Source organism: Sarcophilus harrisii, chromosome 1, assembly GCF_902635505.1.
Source record: "Sarcophilus harrisii chromosome 1, mSarHar1.11, whole genome shotgun sequence".
Classification (NCBI taxonomy): Eukaryota; Metazoa; Chordata; class Mammalia; order Dasyuromorphia; family Dasyuridae; genus Sarcophilus; species Sarcophilus harrisii.
The window spans coordinates 90766091-90779440 of NC_045426.1; the positions used below are offsets into that span (position 1 = coordinate 90766091).

At 39.4% G+C, this 13350-nt stretch overlaps 1 protein-coding gene across 2 annotated transcripts in view; it reads left to right on the forward strand.

Annotated features, from left to right (window-relative positions):
- Positions 1–390: 390 nt before the first annotated feature.
- The window catches only part of PTPN23 (protein tyrosine phosphatase non-receptor type 23), a 31235-nt gene continuing 18275 nt past the window's right edge, over positions 391–13350 (forward strand). For both annotated transcript variants that reach the window (XM_031960751.1, XM_031960757.1), the window contains exon 1: positions 391–647. In XM_031960751.1, the coding sequence (XP_031816611.1) occupies positions 564–647 (84 nt within the window). In that variant the 5' untranslated portion in view covers positions 391–563. The remainder of the gene's footprint in view (positions 648–13350) is intronic.

Consider the following 13350-nt stretch of genomic DNA (forward strand, 5'->3'; position numbering starts at 1 on the left):
AGCCGGGGGGCCGGTGGCTCAGGGAGGAGGGAGGGCGCGGCTGCGGCGGAACCAGGAGACCGAGCCAGAAGCCACGGGGGGAAGCTGCCAAGCGGCGGGAGAGCTTCCGAGGGCCGCTCGGACGGAGGCCGAGGGCTCCCTCGCGGGGGAGGAGGCTGGAGGAGCACCAGACTAGCACGCGACCGCGGGGACGTCTTTGCCTTGCCCGGGGTGGGGACAGAAAGATCCCTTCTGATTGGGCGATTCTGCGTCCGCTTCCTCTCGCCGACAAGTCGGTCACTAGGGGCGCGGCTCAGGGGGGGGAACTGTTCAGGTCGGAGCATGCGCGCTGCTAAACCGCCGTAGACTACGACTCCCAGCTGGCACCGCGAACGCTCTTTCCTCTCCCTTCGCGCATGACTTCCGGCGTGGCGTGGAGGGGTGGGGCCTGGTGCGGCTGCCTTCGGCTCTTCGGGGCTCCTCTGGGCTCAGCTGGGGCTGAGGCGGGGGGCGGGGTGGGCTGGGCTCTCCGGGTCAGCCCCTGATACCGCCCCGCGCCGGTCCTCGAGGGGAGCGGAGCCGCCATGGAAGCCGTGCCTCGCATGCCCATGATCTGGCTGGACCTGAAGGAGGCCGGCGACTTCAACTTCCAGCCGGCCGTGAGGAAGGTGAGAGGCCGAGGCCGCGCCCCCTCCCCCGCCCGCGGCGTGCGACGAGCCCCGGAAGGCCCGCGTGGGGGGCCCCTGGCGTCGCCCTTTGCCGCCCCCTGTCCCGCTCCGCCCTCCCGCGAGCCGCCGGTCTCCGCAGACCCAGAGCGGGGACGTCTCCTGGAGATACTGGAGGCTGACCCGCCCCTTTTACAGTTGGAGAAACTGAGGCTCGAACTGGGCAGCGCCCTCCCATCTCGAACTCTTGCCCCCAGCAGGGTACAGCGGGAAAAGGGGACCCGAGGGTCTCGGGGGTAAGCCCCTTCCCCGCCTGGGGGCCCACTGCCGGAGTCCCTTAGGGAGCCCCCCGGAATGACGGACTCTCGGGCGCGTGCTCGCCGATTACTCGGTGTTCTGTAAGGTTCCTCTAAAAGCCCTTTGAACTTCTCCCATTTAATTAAGTAAATGCCGCGGTGTTCCGGTCCATTCCCCTACTAGTTATTACATCTCCTCCGTGTCTGCTTCTGCCTTCTCCTCTCTTCCCGGACTCCCCCGCCCTCACTTAGATTTTTCTCTTCCCCTAAACAAAAGATTTTTTTTTAAAAGAACTTCCTTCCCCAAAAGACTTGGGGCGCCAGGACCAAAAGAGACCCGAGTGCTTAATTATCTGTGATTATTAATAAGAGCATTTACATAACATTTTTAATATTTGCAAAGCGTACTTGTTTGATTGATCCGGGGAAATAGGTGTTGTTAATGCTTCTGTTTTACAAATGAGAAAAGTGAGTTTGGAAGAAAGTCATTGAGGCTCAGGTTCACGTTTATCAAGAGTTTTAAGGCAAGATTTGATTCCATTTCCAGCATTTTACCACCTTTTGTGTGATATTCAATCAGTCTTCAGACATTTATCAAGTGGTTACTAAACTGTGACAGACACTGGGAGTACAAATAAGCAAAAGACACTTCTTAACCTCAAGAAGCTTCTAATAGAAACATGGAAATATATATAACAGCTAATTATAAGATGATTAGCCAGATGAGAGACTGGAATCGAGGGAGATTGGGGAAGGCTTCCAGTAGAAGGTGGGATTTTCGTTAGGACTTAAAGGAAGGCAGGGAAGTCGGTAAGTAGCCCAAGTGAAAGAGGGAGATTCAGGGCTGGGTGAGAACCAGAGCCAATGCCTCTAGCTGGTATATGGAGTGTCTTGTTTTCAGAACAGCCGGGAGATGTCAATATCAGGTGTCACAGAATCAAAGTGTATGAGAATAAAGTGTAAGAAGATTGGAGAAGCAGGAGAGAGCTAGGCTGTGACGAAAAGAGCACATTGTATTTGATTCTGAAGGTCATAGGGAGCTACTGGAGTTTATTGAGTAGAGGGGTTACATGATCAGATGTGTGCTTAAGGGAAATCACTTTGGTGGTTAAATGGAAGATGCATTGGATTGAGGAGAGAATTAAGGCAGGTAGATCCATCAAAAGTTATTGCAATCCTCTTTGACAGATTGGTAAAGCATAAAAACCCTTCTCAGAATAATATTTTTTAAAGTACTAAATAATATGAAATTGCAAAGGAAACAATTATATTGAAATACGGATGAGAATGATTTTTAAGTTTTGTTAAAAGGTTAAGAACTCTTACTCTTTCTAGTCTCTTTTCATTTTACAGCTGAGACTAAGGCCTGACAAGTAGAGTAAACTTCCCCCACATTTCATAGGAAGCCATTGGCAGAGTCTCTTTCCAAATTCACTGTTCTTTCTTCTGTACCATGTTAACTTTTAGTCTTGAGAGATAGATCTTAGGAATCATTGTAGTCTAATTTTTTTAATATGAAACAAACACTTGTGGTATACAGTACTTTAAGGTATATAGTACAGATGTGTCATGAGGGTTTTTTTGTTTTGAAAGCAAAGAAGCCCATTTATCCAAATCATAGCAAAGCAGAAGTAAGAGAAGGGATACATAGGGAAATGTATACCAGACAATGCAGGAGCTCTCTCATTAAATGTGTGGTAATTCAGCTTAACCAAGAGAGTCCTAGATCTCACCTAGCGTCTACAGGTGTATTTTAGGTAGGTAGTGTGCTATCTCTATTATATAAGGGAGACCATCTTAGAGTAGTGAAGTGCCTCTGCTAAGATGTCAGGTGACAAGGCCAGCATTCCAATCCAGACCTTTTCTCCTGTACCTAATGCAGATTCTTTTATATTAGTTACTTCCTCCTTCTATAGGGAATGAGCTAGCAGTGATTCTCTATCTGGAATGAGATGTATTGCCTTCTACAGATATGTGAAGGAGGAAGTGGATAAATTGATCTCTTGAGAATTCTTTAGTTAGTTGCTTGATATTCACACCTTAACATTGACAAATTGCCTTGATCTTTGTAGTGCTTTACATTTTTTCTGTACAGTTGGGAAATTTTGGTGGGGGTTTAGAGTGGGTTCAACAATAGGCAGTATCCACTATTCTCCAAGACAGCTTATTCCATTTTTAGAGAGTGCTTATTATTAGGAAGTTTTTCCTTATAAGTTTATATCTGCAGTTCCTGTTTGTGTTTCATGTTTAAAAAGAAAACAATCCTTCAAGTGCTTAATTACAGCCATCATGTCTTTCCCAGTATATTCTCCAAGCTAGAGAAACCTGACTAATCTTCATGTAACTTAAATATATATGATACATTAAAAGAATATGTCAAGAATTTGGTTATAATGCTGTGAATGCTTTCTCCATAGATTGCAACCTCTCCCAAAAAGATGGTCATTTTTCAGTTCCTAAAAATTCATCAATCTTCAGACAATATGCCTTTCTGATTGGGGCATATATAATACCATTGGGTCCACATTTCTCTCCTAAATAGACATGCCAGAGTTTGTTTCTACTGGTATAGATTTGTAGATCTCAGGTGACATGTACGGAATGAGGTATTAGAGTAGGACTTTAGTGGAAGAAAGGAAAACTTAAATACTTAGTTGTATTTCATTTAAATAGTTTGTTCTGCTAATCCTCCTAACCCTGTCATGTCACTGCAGTTCAAGGAATCTAGGTCTTCCAGGATGGAAGTGTTTACATCATGAAGATTCTCCTGTCCTCTGACAAACTAACGATCAAAGAGAAACAAATCTTGTTAAGCAGTATCTTTTGAGATATCATGATTAAAAAAAAAAAATTATTTTCAGTTTCAAATTCTCTTCCTCTATCTCTTCTATTGAGAAGAGTGCTTAATTCAATGTGATTATACATGTGAAGTAATGCAAATGTTTCTACTTGAGCTGTTCTGAAAACAAAAAAAAAATTAAATAACGCTTCATTTTGTACCCTAAGCCCATCAGTTTTCTGTATGGAGGGGGAGAACTTTATTTTTTTTAAATCTTGAATCCTTTGGAATTTTAGTGGATCTATATGTTGATTAAAAGTTACTAAGCCTTTCACAGTTGATGTATTTTTTCCTAATGAGAGATAACATAGTATAATAAAAAGAACATTGGATTTGGAGCCAAGAAACCTGGGTTTGAATTTACCTCATTTACTACTTTTGTGATCTTGAACAAAGCTATTAACCTTTCAGGGCCTCAGTTTCCTCATCTGCAAAATAGAGATAATATCTTTAACTCTTACCTCACAAAGCACTATATAAATATTAGTTGCTTATAAACATTGAGTGAGCTACATCAATGCCATGATGGTTATCAGAAAAACTCCACTACTAAGTTTCATAGTGTAGGTTTGCAACAGTACCCTAAAGAAAGCAAATAAGCTACTTAAATACTAAGGCCTTTACAAATGCCTTCCACCTTTCATAGAAGCCAAGTGATAGGAGGTATAGTAAATTTGGTTTTTTGTCACTCTCAGAGGTATTAGGGTGCCTAAGAGCAGTGAAGCCCTAAGCAAAAGCTAAAGAACCAATAAGGAAAGGTTGGATGAAAAAAGCCCATAACATTGACTTTATTGACTCCTTGCTTTCTACTCACTTTAAAAGGTTGTTAGGAAAAAAGAAATATTTTAGGAAGAGTATTGAGAGGAGTTAATCAGCCACAAGTCAGTTCTAGTGAGGTATGTAAAATGACCATAGATGTCTGGAATTCAGTCACTTTGACAGAGACCTATATATCGTAGAAAGGAACACTGCTATTTTCAGAAACCACAAAAAGATAAAAGTTGCCTCTGAACATTTGTCATTTTCTGGTATGCAAGTGAAGTATGATTTTGTGAACTCTAGCTCAGCTAGAAAAACTCCTGGGGCAGAGATAAAAAAACAAGTTACTTGTTATTTTGCTTAAATCAATGACTTTGTAAAGATCAGAGGCTATCTTTTCAAACTGAACTTTTTCTTTGTTTCAATTAAATTCAACATTTATTAAGTACCAACTAGTTGCAAGACATTGTGTTTTATATTGCATTTATAAAGTCAAAAAGAAATAATCCTGGTTTCCACTGAGCTCCTATTATACTGGGAAGAATGCAGTATGTGTATAAAAGAGTAAATACAAAACTTAATTTAAAGTAATCTCAAGAGAAGAGATTGTGGGAGGTAATACCCAAGTGGTGCTTTTAAAAGAAATTTGGGTTCTTTCCTAAGAGGTGAAGAGAATGCATTTCAGTTCCCCTTCTATCCAGTTATGGGTCTAATCTAGTTTCTATCTTGTGAGAAAACTTTACTCAGTTGTGGGAATTGGAAGTAAACCTTGCTGTATTGTTTAAACCCAGACCTGTGTACCTGGGAGGCTGGACAAATTCTCCCTGAAGTTTAGGACCTAGATTATGGTGACCAGAAACCCAGTCAGATCCAAAGATTGATGCAAGGAGTTTTCTCACAGTTGTATATCTGAAGCAACTCACACATTTTATCTAAAAAAGAGTCACAGAATGTTCAATTGATATTGTTTCCATGTTCCTATGATTATTTACAGATTCTTGGAGGAGGGGGAAGATACTTCTTTTTTCTGAGTTCAGGGAATTTCATCTGTTTTCTTTCCTCCTCCCAACTTGGAAAATCTCTCCACTTTTATCCAGTTAGATATCCTATTACCTAATATTGTATTGTTTCCCTTTTAATTAATTAATCTTTTTGGATTAATTCTTTTTAATATATAAAAGTGTCACTCCCTGTATATTCAAGGTCCAAGCCTAAGCTAAGGAGGTCCGGTTCCAATTTATTGGGCATATATTGCTTGCTAAATCAATACATTCAGAAGATGGAACCTTTTTTCCTTAGTCATGTCATCTTTCAGCAGCCCTATGTTAGTGACAAGGACTTCTACAGCCTTCGTATCCTAACCTTCATGTTTCATATTTTTCTCATCTCCCTACTCTGTATCTCTTCCTTAAGCCTATGAGCTTTTCTTCATGTATAGTAGAAAGAATACTGGATTTAAGAGTCAAAATACCTGCCTTCTTATCCTATCTCCAACATTGTTGAACCTGAAACAAGTTGCTTTCTTTTTTTGGGGGGGAGGGGGTACATTAAGCCCGCTTCCTTTTTATTAAATAAAGATAATTACACTTGTAGTACCTGCCCTCTAGAGTTGAGGAGAAAAATCCTTTGTAAATAATAAAGCATTAAAAAAATGAGTTTTTGTTATCCTTCCTCTACTTCAGTTGTACAAACTCATTGAATCGTTTTTCCCCCCCTTATTCCTCTTCTTGCCTTGAAGCTACCACTAAGTAATTTAATGATAGAGGAGTTCCTTTTTCTTTTTTACTGGGTAGATGCATCAGAAAAATACTTGTTCTTTTCATTCAAGTTGGAATTCTCAGTACATTTTCCCTTAGAAACAATGTTATAATTCAGTTTCAGTTTAACAAATATTTCTTCCATGTCTTATTTGTACAGGACACTGTTAGGCACTATTTGAGTAGAAAGAAGAATAAAAATATAGTTCCTAACTTCAAGAATCTTAGAGGTCAGCAGCCCTCTAATCTAACTCCTTCCTGAAGTGAGGGGAATAGAATGAAAAAGAGTGAGCATTTATTAAGCACCTGTTCTATGCCAGGTATTGTGCTAAATAATTTACCGGTATTTTCTTTGATCTTTACAATGCTGATAGGTAAATATTATTATCCTATTTTAACAGTTGAGGAACTAAAGCAGACAATCTAAGTGACTTGTCCAGAGTCACACAAACTAAATATGTCTGAGGTTGGATTTTAAACTTTTTTTTTTTTTTTTTTTTTTACCATTTGTAGCATTAAAAAAAAAGTGTTTCAATTTCTCTCCCTCCAGCCCTTTTCTGATCATTGAAAAGGCAAATGATATGACATGATATATATATGTGAAATCATACAGTTCCTATTTCTATTGTAGCTATGTCACACACACAAAAAGCAAGAAAGTAAGAAAATTAAACTTCAATTTGCACACAAACTTCATCTGCTTTCTCTCTTCAAATGGAGTTGTGATCTCTTAGGGTGACTCATTTCATTCTGTTTCAGTTTTTGTAAGTCTTTCCAGAATTTTCTCAAATCATCCTGCTTATCATTTCTTATATAGCATGATAGTATTCCATCTCAATCATATAGCACAGCTTTTCCCAACTAATGGGCATCATCTCATTTTTCACTTTTTTTTGCCACCACATAAAGATCTGCTGTAAATGTATTTCTATCCATAAGTCTTTTCCTTTTTTTCTTTGATTTCTTTGGGTTACAGAAGTAGTAACAGTATTGCTGGTTTAAAGGATATACAGAGTTTTATGGCCCTTTGGGTATAGTTTCAAATTATATTGGACCAATTCACAATTCTACCAGTGTCCCTATTTTTCCACATCCCCACCTGCATTTTTCATTTTCCCGTACTCCCATGTTACTTCCCATCTGGGTGTGAGGTGATAACTCTGAATTATTTTCATTTGCATTTTTCTAATCAGAAGTGTATCTAATTCATGTGATAATCAATAGCTCATTTTTCAAATATATAGAGGAACTGTGTCAAATATATTTAAAAAAAGAAAAGTCATTCCCCAGTTGATAATGGTCACAGGAGATGAACAGGCACTTTACAGAAGAAAAAAATTTTAAAGTGTCATTTTCATTCTCTTTTATAATTTCCTTGCATTGATTTTCTCGATCCTCCTCCCCCCCAATCAGTTTTTCCTCTACCACCCTTATCTCTTTCTTTAGTTCTTCCAGAAATTCTTGTTGGGCCTTGTGTCCAGTTTGCTTCCCTTCTTCCCCCCCCCCCCCCCCCTTTGAAGCTTTGCTTATAGCTGTTTTCATATTGTCTTCTTGTGTTTTGGTCTTCCCTGACTCCATAGTAGCTTTTTATGATTAGGTCCTTTTTTGTTTGCACATTTCTTGACTTTGAATGTTAAATATTGAATTTTCTTGACTTTTATGTTAAAATTGGGCTTAGCTCACCTAGTTCAGAGGCATTGTCCCAAACTTCAGGTTTTTCACTTGCTTGTTTTTAGAACAAGTATTAGGGGGTCTATAAGTTTTCAATGTTTCCAAGGTAATGAACAGGGAGAAGCATGGTCACTCTGTTCTGATCTTTACCTTTACTCCTTTGTAAACCACAAGCTCAAGTGCTACTCTTGGTCAGGTCCCCTGCCTCCCTGCCACAATTAAAGCTAATGTTCCTTTCTGCCTTGGAACTATGACCAAGGCCACTGCTCCCTCATGACTGATCATAAGTGTTTCTCTCTGCCTTGAATTGCAAACCAGAATTGCTTATGGGCAAGAGAGTTGCCAGTCAGTGGCAGCTACATCCAATACCAGCAAAGGGTCTCCTGAAATTTCATTCTGATCAGTTGTCCAATCCTTTTACTGTCTCTGGATGAGAACTCCCAGTGCTGCTGCTGCTGAGGCACCTGCCTTTCGGGTCTTGTGGCTTGCCCTTCAAGCTCGCCCCCACTTTGGTTCACAGTTCTCTCTCTTGCCAACCTCCCAAGTTATCTTGGACTGGAAAAGTGTCTCACCTTGATCTTTTATTGGCTATACTGCTCTAGAATTCAATTTTATGTAATATTTTTAAAGTTTTTTGGAGGGGAATATTGGGAAAGTTCATCTGGGTTGCTACCTCTACTCTGCCAGCTTAACCTCAATTATGTCTTCATAACTTCAAGCCCAGTGCTCTATCCACTGTGCCAGTGGATAGTGCCTAGGTGAAAGAAAAAGAATACTAAATATAGTACACACTCAATAAGGGGTCGTACAGGTTTTGCTTAAAAGATTTAACCTCCAAGGAAGAGACTTATTATCTCCCTTTTTATATAGCTTTAATTGTTAGGATTGATATGAGGAAAAATTTCCTAACTTTGCCTATTTGCAACTTTCGGCTATAGCCCCTAATTATGCTCTCTGGAACACATTTAATTCTTTGACCTGACAGTCCCTTAAATGCTTCAAGATTATTTATTTGGAAGATTTGAGACTTAAACAAATGCACAAAACAAGCATAGTATGAAGCAAAATGTGGCAAGAGCTGGAGGCAGTACAAAGTACTATGTGGCACACAGGGCAGAAGAGACACGGCTAAAGACAGGATTTGGGAAAGTGCAATCTGTAGAATCATTCTCAACTGAGTTTAGGATTTTGCAAGGAAAGGTAGGGAAATCCATTGGGAGACATGCTGTCACTCTGTTGCTTCGTGAAGGTGAATTGTCACCAGTGATTAAGTTGGCTGAAAGTCTTAATGGTTAAAATTTACTTTTCTTCATGTTTTCTTTTCCTATTACCAGCAAAATCAATTCTAAAACTGAACTCATTTTTTCACTTCTATCCTCAACTAAGAATTGTAGTTTTTTCAATCTAGAACAAATTTAGGTCTGCCTCTGCCCTGTCTTCCAGCTCTAGTCTATGTGTGACAGTCCATCAAACACAGTGCTACCCAATTCTTTAATCCTAGGCCAAGTCACTTAATCTCTTTGGGCTTCAAAACTTTGTATCTGTAGTATGAGAACACTGAACTAGATCGTCTCTGAAATTCCTCCTAGTTTTGACATTCTGTGATTCTAACCTTTTTAAAATAACTCTCTTATCATTGTTAATCTAATGGTGCCATTACCTTCAAGATAAAAGTCTAAAATCACTTAGGCTAACATTGCCTTAATTTACCTTTCTGGCCTTATCTCCCTTTCCTAACCTTTGCTTTAGACAAACTTTCTTTCATATATACTTTGTATTTTCTTGGCTCTGTGCCTTTCTCATATTCTTTTCCCCGTTCCTCTCATGTGTGGCTATCTAGGATCCTTTCTGGTCCTTTTAGACCTGGTTCAAATACCATTTTTTAAAAAATGTATTTTCTGCCCCCCAGGCGACAGAGATCTTTCTTCCAATGAATTCTATAGGTATTTGTTATCTGAACTGTTCATTTGGTACTTAACCTTGCTCTGTTAAGTTTTCTTTTATTTGTGTTTTATCCCTGTTTAGATCATATGATCCTTAAAGGCAAGATACTTTTTTTGTTCTCTTTGTCCTGTCTCATCTCTTCTTTTAATCTCTTTGGATTCAGACTCTGGATCATATCTAAATAAATCCACTTTAGATTATAATTAGTTACATTAACTGTATCTGACAAAATAATACATAATCCACCACCTCTGCAGAAAGGAAAGAGAGAGATTACACAGTAAGTTAGTGATCAAATCAAAACTTAAAGCAATGTGTCTGATTCCCAGGTCAGGTCTCTTCTATGATAAAAAGATGTTCTACCTTTCATCTCACTTTGAGGCAGGGAAGGAGATCAACAGTGCTAATAATAGGCAAATCTGTAGTGCTAAAGGAAACCAGATACCCTAGAAATCCAGTTCTGCATTTTATGAATGGGTGTATGCTAAAAAGTCCCAGAGAAGGAATTGCAACCACTTCTAGCCCTGTGATCATATCAAGATCCTTGTCACTATTAACAGATAATTTAAGTGCCTGTTATATACAGGACGCAGTGGTGCTAGATGCTGAAGATACAGAGATATTTAAGAATCCTCTATTCTGTCTCAAACATACCTACTAAGACTGGTCCTTTTAGTAACTTTACCATCTTAAGCAAAATGACTAGATTGTAGTTATGAAGAGGAAAATCTAGAATCAAAATCAATGTGGCAAGGTACTCATGTGAGAGGCATATGGGAAATATATATATCTCTCTCATCTTCCTCCAGGGCTGAATGTTGTTGTTTGTCTTTTGTTCTCAAAGATGATATGACATCAGGGAGGGGATGCCATAACATGCAAGTGAATTGTATTTAAGCTGAGGGAGGGTGGGACAGCTAGATGGTGCAGTAGGATACAGCACCAGCCCTGAAGTCAGGAGGACCCGAGTTCAAATTTGGTCTCAGACACTTAACACTAACTAGCTGTGTGTGTGTGTGACCCTGGACAAGTCACTTAACCCCAATTGCCTCAGCAACCAAAAAAAAAAAAAAAATGAGGGAGGCCAACTGCAAAGTCATCTGCCTCACTTTTCCCTCCAGAGTCATCTGGGTCCAGCGGCCAGATATAGATTAGGATGACTGGAAATGGTCTTGGATGCAGTGGGAAACCTCTGCTTTTTAAAGCTAATTGGCCTTTTGATAAGAGGCAGTGGCTTATTCGGTGTTTAAGGCTAGGTTTTAAAAAGAAAGAAAGAAAGAAAAGAAGCAAAGAATGGCCCTTTTACTACCTAGTCACACACACACACACACACACACAAATTCTCTCTGCGATGGGAAGACCTCAGAGTTTCTGATCAAAACAGTAACAATTGCTATTTTCGTTCACTCCAGGAGGGCCCAAGCTTGGCCTGAGACCTATTGTTGACCATTAATGAGCCAGAGTGGTTTGAGTTTAAAGTATGGTTCTTAAAGAAACCTAGCCTGAAAATCCCAAGATATTTTGGGAGGTTTCTGTGATCAAAAAAAAAAAAAAAAAAAAAAATTACATTTCTTTGGGCACAGCACCCGGCAAAGTCAAATTGGCTGTGAGAGTTAGTAATAAGGGAGAAATCAGGATTCAATAACTGACTGGATATGAGAGATGGGGGGGGGAGGGGGATAAGCATGAACTGGGTTTTGGGAAGTGTAACTGGGAGCAAATGAATTGACTGAACCAGGTAAGGCCTAAGAAAGACCAGATTTTGGTGGGAAAAAATGACAAGTACAGATTTAGATGTTTGGAGTGCTGATAAAGTTATCTAGATAGCAATGTCAGGTAAATCTATATTTACCCTTGTATACGGAAATGTGCCTCTGTCTTGGATGGCATTCACCAAAGAGAGAATTGAAAGTGAAAATCCATCAAGTTGTTCTGTCCACACCTCACTATCTTTTCCACAAGAGTACCATTAGAGACTTTGTCATAGATTTTGCTAAAATCTAGGGAAATTACTATATAGCAAATCTACCACTATTAAGTAACCCGTTCAAAAAAGAACACTGTGAAGTTTGCTAGCCAGATTCTTGAAAGCTGGACCATTCCTTCCTTTTCTAGATGTTCCCTAACCATCTCTTTTAGTAATATGTTCTAGAATTTGGCCAGCCATTGAAGTTAAACTCGTTGGTCTAGAGTGCACAAGGATCCATTCCTTCCCTTTTAGGAAAAGCAGGAAACTTACCATTTTGAAGTCCTATGACACCTCCTTTTCTCCAAAATTTTTTCAGGCATAGTTGACAGTGGTTCAGCAATCAAATATACTAGTTCTTCATCTGCACCCAAAGATGTAAGTCATCAGATTAGGTGACTTGAAGTCATTAATCTTTTCAGATTAATAGAGAGTATTTGGTCCAGAGTATCTATCAGATTTTGTTAGGTCTTCCAAGTTTTTGACACTTAACCTAATTTTTTTTCCTAGTGGAGACTTTGATGTAATAACTTTTATTAAAATAGTAACTTCAGAACAAAATGCTAGAGATTGTTCTAAACTGGCAACTGTGGATTCATTCCCTTCACCTGGGAACTCTCTGAGTTTCCTAATTAACACCTAAAATCTGGACTCAGTGTGAACAGAAGGAACTGGTTAGCTTTCCAATCAGCTGATGTTCCTTGAGTATCTTCTCAAGCTGTGTAGCAGGTTCTGTGGTTTAGGAGATACAAAGTAGTATCAGAGCCAGTCTTCAAGAAATTTGTTAGTTGGGGGGGAGGGGAGGGGAGAGAATGCACATGTCAAAAGGTAAAGAGCAAGCAGTGTGAACTGAGTGTTATTAGATAAATAGTACAAAAGTATGGAGAAGAAAAATATTACTATGAGTTAAGAAAATCAGGAAATCCCAGCTTCACAGAGAAGATAGAAATTGTGACTCATATATAAAAACTTGAACATTTGCTTTAAAAAATGTTTGAGTTCTAAATTATCTCTCTCCCCTCCCCCTCCTTGAAAAGGCAAGCAGTTTTATATGTTGTACATGGGCAGTCACATAAAATACATTTTTATATTAGCCTTGTTAAAGAAAAATAATAGACTGCTTCCCCCCCCCCAAAAAAAAAACTCTAGTAAAAAGAAAGTATTCTTCAATCTACATTCATACAAGTTTTTTCTATAGAAGTGGATAGCATTTGGTTTTTGTTTTTATTTTTAGGTTATATATGTACATTCATTTTTTAAACATTTTTGTATGATCATGTTGAGAGAAAATCAGAACAAAAAGGGGAAACCATGAAGGGGGGGGGAAAGGTGAAAATAGTATGGGTTCATCCACATTCATTCTCCATAGTTCTTTCTCTGGACATGGTTGCCATTTTCCATCAGAAGTTTATTAGAATTGAATCACTGAATTATTGAGAAGAACCAAGTCGTCTGTTATAGTTGATCATCACAC